The sequence below is a fragment of the Pseudophryne corroboree genome, chromosome 11, assembly GCF_028390025.1.
Source record: "Pseudophryne corroboree isolate aPseCor3 chromosome 11, aPseCor3.hap2, whole genome shotgun sequence".
NCBI classification, from domain to species: Eukaryota; Metazoa; Chordata; class Amphibia; order Anura; family Myobatrachidae; genus Pseudophryne; species Pseudophryne corroboree.
The window spans coordinates 26950434-26972493 of NC_086454.1; the positions used below are offsets into that span (position 1 = coordinate 26950434).

Sequence of the window (22060 nt, forward strand, 5' to 3'; positions counted from 1 at the left end):
CGCAGCTGCTATAGGCCTCCCCTTTGGCCCGACAAAGTTGCCTGAGCTGGGCGTTGAACCAGGGCTTGTTGTTGAAGATGCTGTAAGTCTTGGTAGGTACACACGTCCTCACAGTAACTGATGTAGGATGTGACGGTGTCTGTCAGGTCGTTCACGTTGGTTGCCGAGGCTTCGAAGACCCCCCAGTCCGTGCAGTCGAAGCAGGCCTGGAGCTTCATCTTAGCCTCGTTGGTCCATTTCTTAACAGTCTTGTGTGTATTGGTAGGAAGTAGGTTGGCGAGGCAGTGGTCAGATAGGCCGAGTGCAGCACGGGGGATAGACCGGAAGGCTGACTTGAGGGTAGCGTAGCAGTGGTCAAAGGTACGCCCTTCCCTAGTGGGACACGTGACTTGTTGTTTGTACTTAGGTAGCTCCTTGCTCAGGTTAGTTCTGTTGAAGTCACCCAGCACTCTAAGCAGAGTGTCTGGGTGTTTTTGTTCTATGTCCGATATGCATATGGCCAGGTGGTGCAGGGTTTCGTTCACGCAGGTGAGGGGGTGGGGGGGGATGTACACTCCCACAAGGACAATTGAAGCAAATTCCCGTGTGGAATAAAAGGGGTTGCAGTTGATACTTAGTATCTCCAGGTGTGGGCTACATGATTTGCCTAGGATCGTGATTTGCACCATCTGTCGTTGATGTAGAAGCAGATGCCACCACCCTTCGTTTTTCATGAGAGAACTCTGGTGCGATCTGCCCTGAAGAGACCGAAGCCGGCAGAAACATTGGGTTGTCCGCAATATGGTCATCATGCCACGTCTTTGTGAAGCAAAGGACTGACGACCTTGTAATGCCTAACCTTGCGCTGCCCAGAAGTAGGGACAGTTCATCGAACTTGCTTGCCAGTGAGCACACGTTCGGGAGCAGGATCGCGGAAAGTGCAGACGTGCCCTCGCCGCCGCCACATCACTAGGCCGCCTGCACGACAGCCTCTCTTCTGAGCACAGGTTCTTCTACTAGGGCCGACGTGAGGGCCTCCGTCGACCAGGTCGTTGGTCATCGTGGCACCGCCGCTTGAGTGGACCACGTCAGAGCCGCGTGAGTGGGCTGTGTCAGAGCCACGTGTGCTGACTGCGGTAGATCGTAATGTTCGAGGGTCCCTGTCCTGTCCTCCAGGGGCAGCTCCTATGTTTGGCTTGTTGGGATGGCTTTCCCGGGGGCTACAGGCAATTCACCGTGGGGCCAGGAAGCCGCAGCTGCGTTGGGGCCTTCCTCGGGGGGCCTCTTCCCGTGCTACCCCTGTGGTTACCCTTACGGGGGCTGCTGCTGGGGCTACTGGGAGCAGGAGTGGTAGTGATAGAGGGGGTGGCGATGTTGCGATGGGGGGCCGCAGCTGGGCTGGGACGCTGTGGTACGCGGCGTCCTAGACTGAGTTGGCCATTGCTGGGACTGCTGGAGGTCAGGGTGTCATGTCTGGTGGTAGCGCTGCTGCAACGGTGGACCACAGTGGGGCCGGCGCTAGGCCTGGGCTCGTAGGGGCCTTGACCAGGAAAACTAGGGGGGGGGCCTTGAACTTTCTGGGGGAGGCACTGCTGGTATGGGTGGCCGTTGCTGGGCCGGGACTCACCCTTGCTTTGTCCATTACTTCCGTGCAAGTAGCCGTGGTTAGGGGGGGCCTTAGCCGTGTTGGCGCTTGACTGAGTCCTGACGTATCTCCCGGGGACATTTCCTGCACCGCTGCGCCAGCAGATCTTCTTCTGGGGGGGGCGCTGGGGGAGGGATTGCCGGGTCGGCTGGGGACAAGGACGGTGATGATGACGCGGCCTGCAGGGGACGAAGCAGGGCCGCAGCTCGACCAGGGACCACCGCCACTTCACCAGGGGGGGATCGTTCCTCTGCCTCCACTCTGATCGTCGTTACTGGGCCGCCGATCCGCCCACCAGTCGCCACCTGTGGGGGGCCCCGGCCGCTTGGTCATCCACGCCAGCGTCCACGACGTCTGCATCCCTGCCACACAGAGCAGCGAGGGCTGCAAGGGCCGCTGATCTGCCCACCGTCAGGCCCGAACGTGGGGTAAGCACCGTGGAGAGCTCCAATTTAGGAGGGCTTCTTTGCTGAATTTGGTCACTGGTGGGGTAGACAAGGGTAGGGGAAAACAAGGGGAAACAGATATTTTGGCTGAGCTGCTGAGCTCCGAGGCAGCTATCGGCGGCGATGCTTGCACTCACAGTACACAAGTGTACACGGTATATACAGCCAGGACTTCTGCCGCGAATGTTCATGTATATTCTCGGTCCTATATACAATGGCAATAAGAAACACTTGTATCTACATACAAACCTATATAAATAACATGTATTAAACTTTAAATATTTAGTGAAAGTAAAAACAGCTTTTGAACAATTTTCGATAATTTCTTAACTAAATTATCATCTGGAATAAGCAAGGATAATGCGCCCGATATTCTCATGCAAAAATGTGTAATGTTGCACCTTTTATAATCTCGGCTCGCCTAAGCCATAAGGCAGGGGCGGCCAGACTTTTGGAGTCAGTGATCTACTGTGAAAGCTAAAAAGCTTTTGTGATCTACCTAGGAGGAATAATAGCGCGCGCCGTAGGTGCGCGCGCAAAAAAAGGGGCGTGACATAACAAAAAGTGGGCGTGGTCTAACTAAAAAAAGGGACGTAGCCTTGCTGCGCAGAATGTAATGACTGCCTCACACTAAATAACACATTGGCCCCCACAGGTAAAAACCTCAAACACATGCCCCCACAGTGCCAGATACACATGTGCCCACAGTGCCAGATATGCCCCCACAGTGCCAGATACAGATATGCCCCCACAGTGCCATGTGCCCACAGTGCCAGATATGCCCCCACAGTGCCAGATACACATGCCCCCACAGTGCCATGTGCCCACAGTGCCAGATATGCCCCCACAGTGCCAGATACAGATATGCCCCCACAGTGCCATGTGCCCACAGTGCCAGATATGCCCCCACAGTGCCAGATTACAGATATGCCCCCACAGTGCCAGATATGCCCCCACAGTGCCATGTGCCCGCAGAGCCAGATATGCCCCCAGTGCCACATATGACCCCACAGTGCCAGATATGCCCCCACAGTGCCAGATTACAGATATGCCCCCACAGCGCCAGATTACAGATATGCCCCCACAGTGCCATGTGCCCGCAGTGCCACATATGCCCCCACAGTGCCAGATATGCCCCCAGTGCCAGATATGCCCCCACAGTGCCAGATAAGCCCCCACAGTGCCAGATACAGATATGCCCCCACAGCGCCAGATTACAGATATGCCCCCACAGTGCCAGATATGCCCCCACAGTGCCATGTGCCCGCAGAGCCAGATATGCCCCCACAGTGCCACATATGACCCCACAGTGCCAGATATGCCCCCACAGTGCCAGATTACAGATATGCCCCCACAGCGCCAGATATGCCCCCACAGTGCCATGTGCCCACAGAGCCAGATATGCCCCCAGTGCCAGATATGCCCCCACAGTGCCAGATTTGCCCCCACAGTGCCATGTGCCCAGTGCCAGATATGCCCTCAGTGCCATGTGCCCACAGTGCCAGATATGCCCCCACAGGGCCAGATATGCGCCCACAGTGCCATGTGCCCGCAGAGCCAGATATGCCCCCAGTGCCACATATGACCCCACAGTGCCAGATATGCCCCCACTGAGCTATGTGCCCCCACAGTGCCAGATATGCCCCCATAGAAGAGCTCACCGTGCTGTGTGTGGAGAGCGCAGCGCGCGCTTCTCCTGTCTGCCGCTCTGCCTCCTCAGTCTGATCTCCGGCGGTGACGGCAGCGTGTATGGCTCAAATCAGGTGCCGGTCCGCGAGCTCTCATTGGCTAACGAACCGGCACCTGATTTGAGCTATACACGCTGCCGTCACTGCCGCAGACCAGACTGAGGAGGCAGAGCGGCAGGCAGGAAAGGCGCGGCTTCGGGTGGCTGGGCGGCGGATCGCGATCGACTGGTCGCATGTCCGCGATCGACCAGTCGATCGCGATCGACTGTTTGGCCACCCCTGCCATAAGGCTTCCATGTGCACTTATGGTAACAAAATGGCATTTTCACTGCGGGTGATGTGGTACAATATATCCCATACCCCTTTTACACTGCCAGCTTTTAACACAGGTTATTGCACATGAGCGCGCAAGTCGAGTGACCCGGTATTCCAACTCGGGTAGCTTGCAGGTTTGAACTCAGGTTAAACCCGACTCGCTGTGTTGTGTAAACGGGAAGCCAGGCCGATGCAACCCGTTTCCCGTTCACTCTTTGTGGACCGCCCGTCCACACAGAGTGAACGGGAAACGGGTTGCATCATGTGGAGATCATGTGATCTTTAAGCGCCACCCCTGCCACGTCAATATGCTGGGTTAGAAACAGCGCTGGCGAGGGGCCTGAGGCGGGTTGCAGCCGGGAAGCACCCGTGTCAGGCTCCCGGGTGTGACCCGCCTCAGTAAGTATAAAAGAGGTATCAGATACGACGTAATGCTGGCCTTCTCAGTGAAGACCATGGAGGGAAATGCAGTAGGGTCCGAGTTTTCAGAGGTCCGGGATTTCGTCCAAGATTGCCCGTATTTTTAAAGCACCAATCATTTACAAGGCAAAACCAGGTTGATTTTACTTTGTAAATGATTGACGCTTTAAAAATACAGGCAATATCAGACCTCTGCAAACTCGGATCCTATTACATTTACCCCCATATCTTTGCAAATATATGTGACAAAGATCTCTGCATTTCCTGTTACCATATAGAGTGCAAATCTTGTTACTGATACCCATTGGTGTGCTGAGGAAAACCCCCGTTTGTTTCTTGTCTAGAATAACCCCTCCCTTTCAGCACCTGGGGGTATTACAAGATTGATTGAGCAGTTTCCATTCTATATATTAGGGCAGAGGTTCTCAAACACGGTCCTCAAGGCACCCCAACAGGGCAGGTTTTAAGTATATACAAGGCTCAGCAAAGATGGTTAAATCAAATTGACTGAGGTACTAATTAAGTCACCTGTGGACAAGCATGGATATACTTAAAACCTGGACCGTTGGGGTGTGTTGAGGACCACGTTTGACAACCTCTGTATTAGGGTGTAGGAAGGTGCCGTGCTGGAATTGCAACCAAGAGTTAGCATGCTGCTTTTGGAATTGGACCATCGCTAAAGATCTTTGTTCCTCTGGTTCCAGGGTATCCCTAAAGCACATCAAACATCCTCCACACGGTGTGGGCCATATTAGGACTGGGGAGACACATCTCCATCTGATCACCAGTGATGAGGGGCAAAGTAGACTTTGAGTTTGCTCCCGGAAACCTCTGTGGCCCAAAGTAAGGAAATAAATATTTACAGAGGTAAATAAAAGGTTTAAAAAAATAAATAAATGATATATATCTATATATATTTTCATTACCACCACCTCCCGTCAGGGGAAGCATATTGCACGGGTGTCACAATGTCATTCAGTTTGTATATTACACACTACTATACCAACGTTAGATTACACTAAGGAGTTTTGTGCACAGTTCAGCATACATATCAGGGATGAAACTTTTACAACTAAAATAATTTTCTCTGTTCCCTGGGAAAGTAGCTGATTAGATTGTATGATCAGTTACTGATGCTGTACTTCTTATGGTAAAGTACGCACAGGTTCTCAAACATGGAGCCTAATTCAGATCTGATCGCAGCAGCAAATTTGTTAGCTAATGGCCAAAACCATGGGGGTCATTCCGACACAATCGCACTCTGCCTTTTTTGCAGCCGATCGTAGGCGAGTCGGTCGCCGGCAACAGGGATTGCCGGGCAGCGACAGAGCTACCAAAGAAAGCGATCGCACCGGCGATCGCAAGAAGATTGACAGGCAGAAGGCGTTCGTGGGCGGCAACTCACCGTTACCAGGGAGTGTACGGAAAAACACAGGCGTGCCCAGCTGTTTGGGAGGAGGGTTCCTGACATCGCCACCGGCTCGGATCGTTGCAGCGGCTGAGTAAGTCCTGGCTGTGCAGAAACTACACAAACTTTTGTTTGTGCAGCTCCCTGCACAGCCGATCGCACCGCTGCCCAGCGATTACCCCTCTCCCCTGTAGTCGGCGATTGCCTGGTCGCAGCAGTGCAAAAAAACGCATGCGTGCGACCAGGTCTGAATTAGGCCCCATGTGCACTGCAGGTGGGGCGGATGTAACAAGTGCAGAGAGAGTTAGATTTGGGTGGGGGGTGTTCAAACTGAAATCTAAATTGCAGTGTAAGCATAAAGCAGACAGTATTTACCCTGCACAGAAACAAAATAACCCACCCAAAATGTAACTCTCTCTGCACATGTTATATCTGCCCCCCCTGCAGTGCACATGGTTTTGCCCATTTGCTGCTGCGATCAGATCTGAATTAGGCCCATGGTTCGCAGCAACCCTAAACACTGTACGTTTTCTATGTCTCCTCACAGAATCTCAAGTGGAATAATCAGCTCCATCTGTGGATCTTTTAAAATGTGTCAGTGAGTAATGAGTACAGCTACTAGGTGATCTGGAAAACGTGAAATGTGTGGAGTCCTGAGTACCGAGTTTGAGAACCACTGCGGTAAAGTACGTATGGGAACAATAACGGAAAACTGTCTTGTCCCCTCCTTTTACTTGTGTCCCCTAAACAATGCTTAGTAAGAGATTGCATCTCTCCTTACATTGCACTAGTTGCAGAGGAGAGAAAGATAAGGATTACTTTTAAAGTATAAAGGCTTCAGTATTTCTGTGTATAATATTCATCTGCGCAACAGCCAGCCATTCATATATATCCATGTATGATATTGGCTTTACCTGCCCTCTAATGCATCTACAAGTTTTGTCAGAGTTAAATAACATTTTTTGTAACATTAATCCGTCTTGTGTCCTATTCAGTCACATATAAGCAAGCACTATAGCAAGCACACTGCAGGTAGTGCAATAGTTTACATGCTGTATCTAGGGGGTCATTCTGACCCGTTCGCACGCTGCAGTTTGTCGCAGAGGTGCGAACGGGTTGGAACTGCGCGGTGGCCGCATTGCGCGTCGCTGCCCGGTGACGGCTGTAACCGGACAGCGAAGCCAATGGAAAAAGTGATCTCAGTGGCGATCGCAAGAAGACTGACAGGCGGGAGGCGTTCCGGGGCATCAGCTGACCGTTTTCAAGGCATGGTGAGGCGAATGCAGGTGTGTCCAGGCGTTAGGAGGGTGGATGTCTGACGTCAATTCCAGGACCTTCGTCGCACAGGGTAAGTAAGTCTGACCCTGGTCTTCTTTTGCTCAAAACTTTTTTCTCTGACGTCCTAGTGGATGCTGGGAACTTCGAAAGGACCATGGGGAATAGCGGCTCCGCAGGAGACTGGGCACAAAAGTAAAAGCTTTAGGACTACCTGGTGTGCACTGGCTCCTCCCCCTATGACCCTCCTCCAAGCCTCAGTTAGATTTTTGTGCCCGAACGAGAAGGGTGCACACTAGGTGGCTCTCCTGAGCTGCTTAGTGAAAAAGTTTAAGTATAGGTTTTTTATTTTCAGTGAATCCTGCTGGCAACAGGTTCACTGCACCGAGGGACTAAGGGGAGAAGAAGCGAACTCACCTGCGTGCAGAGTGGATTGGGCTTCTTAGGCTACTGGACATTAGCTCCAGAGGGACGATCACAGGCCCAGCCATGGATGGGTCCCAGAGCCGCGCCGCCGGCCCCCTTACAGAGCCAGAAGACTGAAGAGGTCCGGAAAATCGGCGGCAGAAGACGTCCTGTCTTCAATAAGGTAGCGCACAGCACCGCAGCTGTGCGCCATTGCTCTCAGCACACTTCACACTCCGGTCACTGAGGGTGCAGGGCGCTGGGGGGGGGGCGCCCTGAGACGCAATAAAAACACCTTAGATGGCAAAAAATACATCACATATAGCTCCTGGGCTATATGGATGCATTTAACCCCTGCCAATTTTTCCTTAAAAAAGCGGGAGAAAGGCCGCAGAGAAGGGGGCGGAGCCTATCTCCTCAGCACACTGGCGCCATTTTCCCTCACAGCTCCGTTGGAGGGAAGCTCCCTGACTCTCCCCTGCAGTCCTGCACTACAGAAACAGGGTAAAACAAGAGAGGGGGGGCACTAATTTGGCAGATAAATCTATACAGCAGCTATATAAGGGAAAAACACTTATATAAGGTTATCCGTGTATATATATATATATAGCGCTCTGGTGTGTGCTGGCAAACTCTCCCTCTGTCTCCCCAAAGGGCTAGTGGGGTCCTGTCCTCTATCAGAGCATTCCCTGTGTGTGTGCTGTGTGTCGGTACGTTGTGTCGACATGTATGAGGAGGAAAATGGTATGGAGGCGGAGCAATTGCCTGTAATAGTGATGTCACCCCCTAGGGAGTCGACACCTGACTGGATGGTCTTATGGAAGGAATTACGTGATAGTGTCAGCACTTTACAAAAGACTGTTGACGACATGAGACAGCCGGCAAATCAGTTATTACCTGTACAGGCGTCTCAAACACCGTCAGTGGCTCTAAAGCGCCCGTTACCTCAGATGGTCGACACAGACCCAGACACGGACACTGACTCCAGTGTCGACGGTGAGGAAACAAACTTATTTTCCAGTAGGGCCACACGTTACATGATCACGGCAATGAAGGAGGTTTTGAACATTTCTGATACTACAAGTACCACAAAAAAGGGTATTATGTGGGGTGTGAATAAACTACCCGTAGTTTTTCCTGAATCAGATGAATTAAATGAGGTGTGTGATGAAGCGTGGGTTTCCCCCGATAAAAAACTGCTAATTTCTAAAAAATTATTGGCATTATACCCTTTCCCGCCAGAGGTTAGGGCGCGTTGGGAAACACCCCCTAGGGTAGATAAGGCGCTCACACGCTTATCAAAACAAGTGGCGTTACCGTCTCCTGATACGGCCGCCCTCAAGGAACCAGCTGATAGGAAGCTGGAAAATATCCTAAAAAGTATATACACACATACTGGTATTATACTGCGACCAGCAATCGCCTCAGCCTGGATGTGCAGTGCTGGGGTGGCTTGGTCGGATTCCCTGACTGAAAATATTGATACCCTGGACAGGGACAGTATATTATTGACTATAGAGCAGGCATTCCCAACCACGGTCCTCAAGGCACACCAACAGTGCAGGTTTTAGTGATATCCAGGCTGCAGCACAGATGGTTACATCAAAATAACTGAGCTACTAATAAAGTCACCTGTGCTGAAGCCTGGATATCACTAAAACCAGCACTGTTGGTGTGCCTTGAGGACCGTGGTTGGGAATGCCTGCTATAGAGCATTTAAAGGATGCATTTCTATATATGTGAGATGCACAGAGGGATATTTGCACTCTGGCATCAAGAGTAAGTGCGCTGTCCATTTCTGCCAGAAGAGGGTTATGGACGCGACAGTGGTCAGGTGATGCGGATTCCAAACGGCATATGGAAGTATTGCCGTATAAAGGGGAGGAGTTATTTGGGGTCGGTCTATCGGACCTGGTGGCCACGGCAACGGCTGGGAAATCCACCTTTTTACCCCAGGTCACCTCTCAGCAGAAAAAGACACCGTCTTTTCAGGCTCAGTCCTTTCGTCCCCATAAGGGCAAGCGGGCAGAAGGCCACTCATCTCTGCCCCGGGGCAGAGGAAGGGGAAAAAGACTGCAGCAGGCAGCCTCTTCCCAGGAACAGAAGCCCTCCCCCGCTTCTGCCAAGTCCTCAGCATGACGCTGGGGCCTTACAAGCGGACTCAGGCACGGTGGGGGCCCGTCTCAAGAATTTCAGCGCGCAGTGGGCTCACTCGCAAGTGGACCCCTGGATCCTGCAGGTAGTATCTCAGGGGTACAAATTGGAATTCGAGACGTCTCCCCCTCGCCGGTTCCTGAAGTCTGCTTTACCAACGTCTCCCTCCGACAGGGAGGCGGTATTGGAAGCCATTCACAAGCTGTATTCCCAGCAGGTGATAATCAAGGTACCCCTCCTACAACAGGGAAAGGGGTATTATTCCACGCTGTTTGTGGTACCGAAGCCGGACGGCTCGGTGAGACCTATTTTAAATCTGAAATCCTTGAACACTTACATACAAAGGTTCAAATTCAAGATGGAGTCACTCAGAGCAGTGATAGCGAACCTGGAAGAAGGGGACTATATGGTGTCTCTGGACATCAAGGATGCTTACCTCCATGTCCCAATTTGCCCTTCTCACCAAGGGTACCTCAGGTTTGTGGTACAGAACTGTCACTATCAGTTTCAGACGCTGCCGTTTGGATTGTCCACGGCACCCCGGGTCTTTACCAAGGTAATGGCCGAAATGATGATTCTTCTTCGAAGAAAAGGCGTCTTAATTATCCCTTACTTGGACGATCTCCTGATAAGGGCAAGGTCCAGGGAACAGTTAGAGGTCGGAGTAGCACTATCTCAAGTAGTACTACGACAGCACGGGTGGATTCTAAATATTCCAAAATCGCAGCTGATTCCGACGACACGTCTGCTGTTCCTAGGGATGATTCTGGACACAGTCCAGAAAAAGGTGTTTCTCCCGGAGGAGAAAGCCAGGGAGTTATCCGACCTAGTCAGGAACCTCCTAAAACCAGGCCAAGTGTCAGTGCATCAATGCACAAGGGTCCTGGGAAAAATGGTGGCTTCTTACGAAGCGATTCCATTCGGCAGATTCCACGCAAGAACTTTTCAGTGAGATCTGCTGGACAAATGGTCCGGATCGCATCTTCAAATGCATCAGCGGATAACCCTGTCTCCAAGGACAAGGGTGTCTCTCCTGTGGTGGTTGCAGAGTGCTCATCTTCTAGAGGGCCGCAGATTCGGCATTCAGGACTGGGTCCTGGTGACCACGGATGCCAGCCTGAGAGGCTGGGGAGCAGTCACACAGGGAAGAAATTTCCAGGGCTTGTGTTCAAGCATGGAAATGTCACTTCACATAAATATCCTGGAACTAAGGGCCATTTACAATGCCCTATGTCAGGCAAGGCCTCTGCTTCAGGGTCAGCCGGTGTTGATCCAGTCGGACAACATCACGGCAGTCGCCCACGTAAACAGACAGGGCGGCACAAGAAGCAGGAGGGCAATGACGGAAGTTGCAAGGATTCTTCGCTGGGCGGAAAATCATGTGATAGCACTGTCAGCAGTGTTCATTCCGGGAGTGGACAACTGGGAAGCAGACTTCCTCAGCAGACACAACCTCCACCCGGGGGAGTGGGGACTTCACCCAGAAGTCTTCCACATGATTGTGAACCGTTGGGAAAAACCAAAGGTGGACATGATGGCGTCCCGCCTCAACAAAAAACTGGACAGATATTGCGCCAGGTCAAGGGACCCTCAGGCAATAGCTGTGGACGCTCTGGTAACACCGTGGGTGTACCAGTCAGTGTATGTGTTCCCTCCTCTGCCTCTCATACCCAAGGTACTGAGAATCATAAGAAGGAGAGGAGTAAGGACTATACTCGTGGCTCCGGATTGGCCAAGAAGGACTTGGTACCCGGAACTTCAAGAGATGCTCACGGAGGACCCGTGGCCTCTACCTCTAAGAAAGGACCTGCTCCAGCAGGGACCCTGTCTGTTCCAAGACTTACCGCGGCTGCGTTTGACGGCATGCCGGTTGAACGCCGGATCCTGAAGGAAAAAGGCATTCCGGATGAAGTCATCCCTACCCTGATCAAAGCCAGGAAGGATGTAACTGTGCAACATTATCACCGTATTTGGCGTAAATATGTTGCGTGGTGTGAGGCCAGGAAGGCCCCTACAGAGGAATTTCAACTGGGTCGTTTCCTGCATTTCCTGCAAACAGGACTGTCTATGGGCCTAAAATTAGGGTCCATTAAGGTTCAAATTTCGGCCCTGTCGATATTCTTCCAGAAAGAACTAGCTTCAGTTCCTGAAGTTCAGACGTTTGTCAAGGGGGTACTGCATATACAGCCTCCTTTTGTGCCTCCAGTGGCACCTTGGGATCTCAATGTAGTTTTGGGGTTCCTAAAATCACATTGGTTTGAACCACTCACCACTGTGGACTTAAAATATCTCACATGGAAAGTGGTAATGCTGTTAGCCCTGGCTTCAGCCAGGCGTGTCTCAGAATTGGCGGCTTTATCCTATAAAAGCCCTTACCTAATTTTTCATACGGACAGGGCAGAATTGAGGACTCGTCCTCAGTTTCTCCCTAAGGTGGTTTCAGCGTTTCACTTAAACCAGCCTATTGTGGTACCTGCGGCTACTAGGGACTTGGAGGATTCCAAGTTGCTGGACGTAGTCAGGGCCCTGAAAATATATGTTTCCAGGACGGCTGGAGTCAGAAAATCTGACTCGCTGTTTATCCTGTATGCACCCAACAAGCTGGGTGCTCCTGCTTCTAAGCAGACTATTGCTCGTTGGATTTGTAGTACAATTCAGCTTGCACATTCTGTGGCAGGCCTGCCACAGCCAAAATCTGTAAAAGCCCATTCCACACGGAAAGTGGGCTCATCTTGGGCGGCTGCCCGAGGGGTCTCGGCTTTACAACTTTGCCGAGCAGCTACTTGGTCAGGGGCAAACACGTTTGCTAAATTCTACAAATTTGATACCCTGGCTGAGGAGGACCTGGAGTTCTCCCCTTTCGGTGCTGCAGAGTCATCCGCACTCTCCCGCCCGTTTGGGAGCTTTGGTATAATCCCCATGGTCCTTTCGGAGTTCCCAGCATCCACTAGGACGTCAGAGAAAATAAGAATTTACTTACCGATAATTCTATTTCTCATAGTCCGTAGTGGATGCTGGGCGCCCATCCCAAGTGCGGATTGTCTGCAATACTTGTACATAGTTATTGTTACAAAAATCGGGTTATTATTGTTGTGAGCCATCTCTTCAGAGGCTCCTCTGTTATCATGCTGTTAACTGGGTTCAGATCACAAGTTGTACGGTGTGATTGGTGTGGCTGGTATGAGTCTTACCCGGGATTCAAAATCCTTCCTTATTGTGTACGCTCGTCCGGGCACAGTATCCTAACTGAGGCTTGGAGGAGGGTCATAGGGCTGAGGAGCCAGTGCACACCAGGTAGTCCTAAAGCTTTTACTTTTGTGCCCAGTCTCCTGCGGAGCCGCTATTCCCCATGGTCCTTTCGGAGTTCCCAGCATCCACTACGGACTATGAGAAATAGAATTATCGGTAAGTAAATTCTTATTTTTGCATAGCAGGGCTGCACAAGCGTTTACAGTCTTGCTATGCAAAAAATGCCTCCCCATAGGCGGCGTCTAGTTGATCGCACGGGCTGTAGCTTTGTGCGATCAACTCGGAATGACCCCCCTAGTGTTTGCCATTTCAGCTACAGAGGCAGATTCAGTTACGTGCAGGAAGCTGTCAGCTATGCGTGTTATCACAGAAGGCTGATTCTGCTCGCAACCTGTGGAGGAGCATCACTGGCAGATAAATGCACCATCGGCAGCTTGCGTGCACTTGAAGCATCCCCTAAGACCCCGTTATAAATCTGTCATTGTTAAAACCACCACCTCTCAGAAACTCCTACCAAACATCTCAGTTACTGCCAGTGGTCAGGACAACACAGAATAAACTTTGGACATTTTTATTCAGGAGAAATCCCAGATCAGATGTGGAGAAAGTTAACCGTACAGGAGGCTTATGTGACACAACAAATGACCTCAAAAGGTCCGATCTCATGGGACGGACAGTAATAATAATATAAAAGACATCAGTATGGCAGAGGCTGTTTCCAGGAAAGCCATAGGTCGCCGTAAAGCCCTTACTCCCAGAGGTGGCTTTCTTACTTTGCAAAGTTCAGAGACTGACCCGGGAATTGCTGAAATTGTAGATCCGGTAAAGCAACGTGTTCTACAACTTGTCTCCATAGTACTGTGCCTTATTTATAATACAATTCTCCAAGTGAGGATAAAAAAATCACTTGTTTCCTAAAAATGAAACTTTATTGGTCACAGTTCCGACAAACAACCCCGAGACGCCTTGTGGCTCCTAAAACACGCCTGGCAGTAATCTGTAGGGGACTGCATCCATGTAAAACTTCCAGTCTTTCCCGTACTTGCTAGAGCATCTATGTTCGTCACGTATGCAGCGGTGAACCAGCAAGATGGTCATGTAAATAATATAGAAGTAAGGCAGCAGGTGCTGAAATCCACACGCCAGGCAATAAGACAGAGATCCCATCAAATCTCCAGTGTAGTTTAGGTGCCGGGCAACCCCCCAGAACCCAGAAGTCATTAGTTTGCTGCTGTGCCTCTTTCCATCCACCGACGTGTAAGAACATTCGATATATTTGGGCTTCTTGCCCCATATCTCACAGTTACCACTGGTGCGTCTAAACAGATCTTTTTGATGGTTGGTCATCCTGAAGATATAGTATCCGATCAGACCTAGTATAAGGATTCCTACTGCGGCTGCAGTAGAGAGGTGCACTGGGTTATATACCAAATAGAGACCCTGCAATGACACAAAAATACACATTATGGCCAAATAACATACTATAATAGGTCAAAGTTTCCATAGTTTGACAGAACTTCTATAAAATTGTACAGCATGATATTTGCTGGAGGCCTCTGTGGTATGGGGCTTATTCAGTTACCTGTGAGGACGCAATGCACGATAATACTACATGGGATATTGGGGCGGGTAGCAATGTTGATTTTCCTTGTGTCCCACAGAAAATAAAAAAGGATTTCCTTATATAGGAGTCTATGGCCCTCATTCCGAGTTGATCGCTCGCTAGCTGTTTTTAGCAGCCGTGCAAACGCATAGTCGCCGCCCACGGGGGAGTGTATTTTCGCTTTGCAAGTGTGCGAACGCGTGTGCAGCCGAGTTCTGCAAAAACATTTTATGCAGTTTCAGAGTAGGTCTGAACGTACTCAGCCCTTGCGATCACTGCAGTCTTTTTGGTGCCGGAATTGACGTCACACACCCGCCCTCCAAACGCCCAGACACGCCTGCGTTTTCCCTACCACTCCCAGAAAACAGTTAGTTGACACCCACAAACGCCCTCTTCCTGTCAATCTTCTTGCGATCGGCTGTGCGAATGGATTGTTCGTCAAATCCATAGCTCAGCAACGATCTGCATTGTACCCGTACGACGCGCGTGCGCATTGCGGTGCATGCGCAGTAGAGACCTGATCGCAGCACAAATCGGCAGCGTGCGATCAACTCGGAATGACCCCCTATGTTCTAAGCTTTGGAGAGTGATAAAGTAGTCAGAGATAAAGACCCAACTAATCAGCTCCTAACTGTCATTTTTCAAGCACAGCCTGTAACATGGCAGTTAGGAGCTGATTGACTGGTACCTTATCTCTCTCCACTTTATTACTCTCCAAGTACATTTGTCCCATAATAGCCAGAAATGTACACTGGGAAACATTGCACACAGCTAATTCATTCTGGCCCTATAGCTCCGTGTTGGAACCAGACTGAAAACGTAATGGGAGCGTCGTGGAGTAAGATTATTATTAATGACTTAAGTCAGAGAATTGGGGCTCGTTAAAATACTAATGTAAGGAATGTCATTATGATATTATGCCCGCTCTGGGATTCAATTAGCTGTGTGTTGTACCGCGCAACCTCTTCTAGCAGGTAGAGGCCCCCAAACCACTGTGACTAGCCCCGCAGTAGAACTTACGCAGATCGTTGCTCGCACCTCCGGAGGGACCTGGGATATGTACGTTCAGCTTTGCATCAGCCTCACTGTGCTTAGTCATTTTATCTCATCAGATTTGTTTTTTTGTTTTTTAAATGTCTTGTATATGTTTTTGTTTTATTCTGTTTTTACTGTACCGATCTGCAACTTTTTGGGCTAAACAAAATTTTTGTCTCCCTCTCTATCAGGTTGGCTGCTCATTTACTATTTATAATTAAAGGGGGCTTTTACCTTTTAAATTACCTTTACTAAATGCATTGCTTTAAATTTTTTGCTTAATTGTGTGCTTTTCAGTCATGTGTTTAAGTAATCAGGCAAGGCTTTTTGGTTTGCCCATAGGAAACAACACATGCCTCCAGTGCTGCCAGCATTATATACCACTGTGTCCAAATAGCGCCTCTGTTTTGCATCATAGAGCATGGAAAACCTACAACTCTCCTTGATGATAGTAAGACATGACTGAAAGCTACATAAGGAAGATAGCAAAGGTAAATGCATATACTTATTCAGCGGTGGAGTAAGACATGTACAAAACAATGCATTAAAATTATCTGAGGGTGGAAATAACATATAGGGTAAAATAGAGACATTTTAGAACAGAGTTCCAGGACAACAGCCGCAGCTCACAATCCCCTATAGAGGTTAGGGTGTCCTGTATCACACACAGAAGGTTGGTTAAGCCATGCTAGGGGAAGACATCAAGGAACAAAGGATGGAAGCTCAATGCAGCAGAAGGAGAATGAGAAATAGTCTGCGGCAGGGGGAGATGGCAATTACTTAGCAGGGGCAATGCTGTACCTCAGCTAAAGTAGGTGGTAGTGCATGATGTAACGATTATCTGCCCCTGCTTATATATAGGCAGTAATACCCGAGTCATCCACTAGCTGGCAGCATTGTGGAAGCTGAAAAACATGATGCAGAGCTATCAACCAGCCCTGGACCTGTCACGGCTTATGGGAGCACCCACAGAGGTGAGAATGATAGCACAGTAGGCTTTTGATGGTGTCAGCCATATAGTGTTGTATAACACCTGGGAAGCACCTGTGAGCCAAGCAGGACATCTGAGAATCAGGCTCCAGTGCCTCAGGCAGCAGGTAGGGTGTCAGAACTGACTGTCATGCAGAGGATTTAAAATTTAAAACGTATCTGATCCTCCAAGCAGGGAAAGGGAGGACGGACTCAAGTACAAATATGGAATTGGAACCACTGTTCCCATCATGTTCAGAGATGAGGGTGCGACTGCTCACCTCCAAATAACACGGCTACATGGGACCCCGTCGCACGGCCTGAGTACAGTACAGTTGGGTTATATTTGGTTGTCCCTAATGGTATAAACGTCATTACCTGTAATGTGTAGAGATAGGGCAGCCAGACGCAGTCCCCCCATCCAAGGTACCAGCCAAAGTGGTCGTGACAGATGTCTATGGTTTTCAAGTACCAAGCTTCATTCCAAAAGAAGTCCACTACATAAATAGCCTGTGGATACAAATCATTAACAAGGACGGGTAAGATCAGGACAGTTTAAAAAAAAAAAAGAGACCTGGATAATTATCAATTATATCCTGGCGACAATATAAACAGTAAAATAAAGATAGGCAACCTCAACCTTTGTTTTTCTCTGACGTCCTAGTGGATGCTGGGAACTCCGAAAGGACCATGGGGAATAGCGGCTCCGCAGGAGACTGGGCACAAAAGTAAAAGCTTTAGGACTACCTGGTGTGCACTGGCTCCTCCCCCTATGACCCTCCTCCAAGCCTCAGTTAGATTTTTGTGCCCGAACGAGAAGGGTGCACACTAGGTGGCTCTCCTGAGCTGCTTAGTGAAAAAGTTTAAGTATAGGTTTTTTATTTTCAGTGAATCCTGCTGGCAACAGGTTCACTGCACCGAGGGACTAAGGGGAGAAGAAGCGAACTCACCTGCGTGCAGAGTGGATTGGGCTTCTTAGGCTACTGGACATTAGCTCCAGAGGGACGATCACAGGCCCAGCCATGGATGGGTCCCAGAGCCGCGCCGCCGGCCCCCTTACAGAGCCAGAAGACTGAAGAGGTCCGGAAAATCGGCGGCAGAAGACGTCCTGTCTTCAATAAGGTAGCGCACAGCACCGCAGCTGTGCGCCATTGCTCTCAGCACACTTCACACTCCGGTCACTGAGGGTGCAGGGCGCTGGGGGGGGGCACCCTGAGACGCAATAAAAACACCTTAGATGGCAAAAAATACATCACATATAGCTCCTGGGCTATATGGATGCATTTAACCCCTGCCAATTTTTCCTTAAAAAAGCGGGAGAAAGGCCGCCGAGAAGGGGGCGGAGCCTATCTCCTCAGCACACTGGCGCCATTTTCCCTCACAGCTCCATTGGAGGGAAGCTCCCTGACTCTCCCCTGCAGTCCTGCACTACAGAAACAGGGTAAAACAAGAGAGGGGGGGCACTAATTTGGCAGATAAATCTATACAGCAGCTATATAAGGGAAAAACACTTATATAAGGTTATCCCTGTATATATATATAGCGCTCTGGTGTGTGCTGGCAAACTCTCCCTCTGTCTCCCCAAAGGGCTAGTGGGGTCCTGTCCTCTATCAGAGCATTCCCTGTGTGTGTGCTGTGTGTCGGTACGTTGTGTCGACATGTATGAGGAGGAAAATGGTATGGAGGCGGAGCAATTGCCTGTAATAGTGATGTCACCCCCTAGGGAGTCGACACCTGACTGGATGGTCTTATGGAAGGAATTACGTGATAGTGTCAGCACTTTACAAAAGACTGTTGACGACATGAGACAGCCGGCAAATCAGTTATTACCTGTACAGGCGTCTCAAACACCGTCAGGGGCTCTAAAGCGCCCGTTACCTCAGATGGTCGACACAGACCCAGACACGGACACTGACTCCAGTGTCGACGGTGAGGAAACAAACGTATTTTCCAGTAGGGCCACACGTTACATGATCACGGCAATGAAGGAGGTTTTGAACATTTCTGATACTACAAGTACCACAAAAAAGGGTATTATGTGGGGTGTGAAAAAACTACCCGTAGTTTTTCCTGAATCAGATGAATTAAATGAGGTGTGTGATTAAGAGTGGGTTTCCCCCAATAAAAAACTGCTAATTTCTAAAAAATTATTGGCATTATACCCTTTCCCGCCAGAGGTTAGGGCGCGTTGGGAAACACCCCCTAGGGTAGATAAGGCGCTCACACGCTTATCAAAACAAGTGGCGTTACCGTCTCCTGATACGGCCGCCCTCAAGGAACCAGCTGATAGGAAGCTGGAAAATATCCTAAAAAGTATATACACACATACTGGTATTATACTGCGACCAGCAATCGCCTCAGCCTGGATGTGCAGTGCTGGGGTGGCTTGGTCGGATTCCCTGACTGAAAATATTGATACCCTGGACAGGGACAGTATATTATTGACTATAGAGCATTTAAAGGATGCATTTCTATATATGCGAGATGCACAGAGGGATATTTGCACTCTGGCATCAAGAGTAAGTGCGCTGTCCATTTCTGCCAGAAGAGGGTTATGGACGCGACAGTGGTCAGGTGATGCGGATTCCAAACGGCATATGGAAGTATTGCCGTATAAAGGGGAGGAGTTATTTGGGGTCGGTCTATCGGACCTGGTGGCCACGGCAACGGCTGGGAAATCCACCTTTTTACCCCAGGTCACCTCTCAGCAGAAAAAGACACCGTCTTTTCAGGCTCAGTCCTTTCGTCCCCATAAGGGCAAGCGGGCAAAAGGCCACTCATATCTGCCCCGGGGCAGAGGAAGGGGAAAAAGACTGCAGCAGGCAGCCTCTTCCCAGGAACAGAAGCCCTCCCCCGCTTCTGCCAAGTCCTCAGCATGACGCTGGGGCCTTACAAGCGGACTCAGGCACGGTGGGGGCCCGTCTCAAGAATTTCAGCGCGCAGTGGGCTCACTCGCAAGTGGACCCCTGGATCCTGCAGGTAGTATCTCAGGGGTACAAATTGGAATTCGAGACGTCTCCCCCTCGCCGGTTCCTGAAGTCTGCTTTACCAACGTCTCCCTCCGACAGGGAGGCGGTATTGGAAGCCATTCACAAGCTGTATTCCCAGCAGGTGATAATCAAGGTACCCCTCCTACAACAGGGAAAGGGGTATTATTCCACGCTGTTTGTGGTACCGAAGCCGGACGGCTCGGTGAGACCTATTTTAAATCTGAAATCCTTGAACACTTACATACAAAGGTTCAAATTCAAGATGGAGTCACTCAGAGCAGTGATAGCGAACCTGGAAGAAGGGGACTATATGGTGTCTCTGGACATCAAGGATGCTTACCTCCATGTCCCAATTTGCCCTTCTCACCAAGGGTACCTCAGGTTTGTGGTACAGAACTGTCACTATCAGTTTCAGACGCTGCCGTTTGGATTGTCCACGGCACCCCGGGTCTTTACCAAGGTAATGGCCGAAATGATGATTCTTCTTCGAAGAAAAGGCGTCTTAATCATCCCTTACTTGGACGATCTCCTGATAAGGGCAAGGTCCAGGGAACAGTTAGAGGTCGGAGTAGCACTATCTCAAGTAGTACTACGACAGCACGGGTGGATTCTAAATATTCCAAAATCACAGCTGATTCCGACGACACGTCTGCTGTTCCTAGGGATGATTCTGGACACAGTCCAGAAAAAGGTGTTTCTCCCGGAGGAGAAAGCCAGGGAGTTATCCGACCTAGTCAGGAACCTCCTAAAACCAGGCCAAGTGTCAGTGCATCAATGCACAAGGGTCCTGGGAAAAATGGTGGCTTCTTACGAAGCGATTCCATTCGGCAGATTCCACGCAAGAACTTTTCAGTGGGATCTGCTGGACAAATGGTCCGGATCGCATCTTCAAATGCATCAGCGGATAACCCTGTCTCCAAGGACAAGGGTGTCTCTCCTGTGGTGGTTGCAGAGTGCTCATCTTTTAGAGGGCCGCAGATTCGGCATTCAGGACTGGGTCCTGGTGACCACGGATGCCAGCCTGAGAGGCTGGGGAGCAGTCACACAGGGAAGAAATTTCCAGGGCTTGTGGTCAAGCATGGAAACGTCACTTCACATAAATATCCTGGAACTAAGGGCCATTTACAATGCCCTAAGTCAGGCAAGGCCTCTGCTTCAGGGTCAGCCGGTGTTGATCCAGTCGGACAACATCACGGCAGTCGCCCACGTAAACAGACAGGGCGGCACAAGAAGCAGGAGGGCAATGACGGAAGTTGCAAGGATTCTTCGCTGGGCGGAAAATCATGTGATAGCACTGTCAGCAGTGTTCATTCCGGGAGTGGACAACTGGGAAGCAGACTTCCTCAGCAGACACGACCTCCACCCGGGGGAGTGGGGACTTCAACCAGAAGTCTTCCACATGATTGTGAACCGTTGGGAAAAACCAAAGGTGGACATGATGGCGTCCCGCCTCAACAAAAAACTGGACAGATATTGCGCCAGGTCAAGGGACCCTCAGGCAATAGCTGTGGACGCTCTGGTAACACCGTGGGTGTACCAGTCAGTGTATGTGTTCCCTCCTCTGCCTCTCATACCCAAGGTACTGAGAATCATAAGAAGGAGAGGAGTAAGGACTATACTCGTGGCTCCGGATTGGCCAAGAAGGACTTGGTACCCGGAACTTCAAGAGATGCTCACGGAGGACCCGTGGCCTCTACCTCTAAGAAAGGACCTGCTCCAGCAGGGACCCTGTCTGTTCCAAGACTTACCATGGCTGCGTTTGACGGCATGGCGGTTGAACGCCGGATCCTGAAGGAAAAAGGCATTCCGGATGAAGTCATCCCTACCCTGATCAAAGCCAGGAAGGATGTAACTGTGCAACATTATCACCGTATTTGGCGTAAATATGTTGCGTGGTGTGAGGCCAGGAAGGCCCCTACAGAGGAATTTCAACTGGGTCGTTTCCTGCATTTCCTGCAAACAGGACTGTCTATGGGCCTAAAATTAGGGTCCATTAAGGTTCAAATTTCGGCCCTGTCGATATTCTTCCAGAAAGAACTAGCTTCAGTTCCTGAAGTTCAGACGTTTGTCAAGGGGGTACTGCATATACAGCCTCCTTTTGTGCCTCCAGTGGCACCTTGGGATCTCAATGTAGTTTTGGGGTTCCTAAAATCACATTGGTTTGAACCACTCACCACTGTGGACTTAAAATATCTCACATGGAAAGTGGTAATGCTGTTAGCCCTGGCTTCAGCCAGGCGTGTCTCAGAATTGGCGGCTTTATCCTATAAAAGCCCTTACCTAATTTTTCATACGGACAGGGCAGAATTGAGGACTCGTCCTCAATTTCTCCCTAAGGTGGTTTCAGCGTTTCACTTAAACCAGCCTATTGTGGTACCTGCGGCTACTAGGGACTTGGAGGATTCCAAGTTGCTGGACGTAGTCAGGGCCCTGAAAATATATGTTTCCAGGACGGCTGGAGTCAGAAAATCTGACTCGC

At 50.1% G+C, this 22060-nt stretch overlaps 2 protein-coding genes across 3 annotated transcripts in view; one reads left to right on the forward strand and one right to left on the reverse strand.

Moving 5' to 3' along the window:
- Positions 1-22060, forward strand: part of PTH (parathyroid hormone) — a 321523-nt gene that overhangs the window by 26980 nt on the left and 272483 nt on the right. Inside the window, exons 1-3 of one of the 2 annotated variants that reach the window (XM_063946398.1) lie at positions 5204-5336; positions 6449-6587; positions 15965-16113. The gene's annotated coding sequence lies outside the window, so the exon portion shown is untranslated. Of the gene's footprint in view, positions 1-5203; positions 5337-6448; positions 6588-15964; positions 16114-22060 lie in introns of those variants that run through there. The other variant, XM_063946397.1, reaches the window with a different exon arrangement.
- Positions 13540-22060, reverse strand: part of DHCR7 (7-dehydrocholesterol reductase) — a 45331-nt gene continuing 36810 nt past the window's right edge. The window contains exons 7-8 of the mRNA XM_063946396.1: positions 16970-17101; positions 13540-14424 (exon numbers count right to left, since the gene is read on the reverse strand). Coding sequence (XP_063802466.1) covers positions 13960-14424; positions 16970-17101 — 597 coding nt within the window. The 3' untranslated portion in view covers positions 13540-13959. The remainder of the gene's footprint in view (positions 14425-16969; positions 17102-22060) is intronic.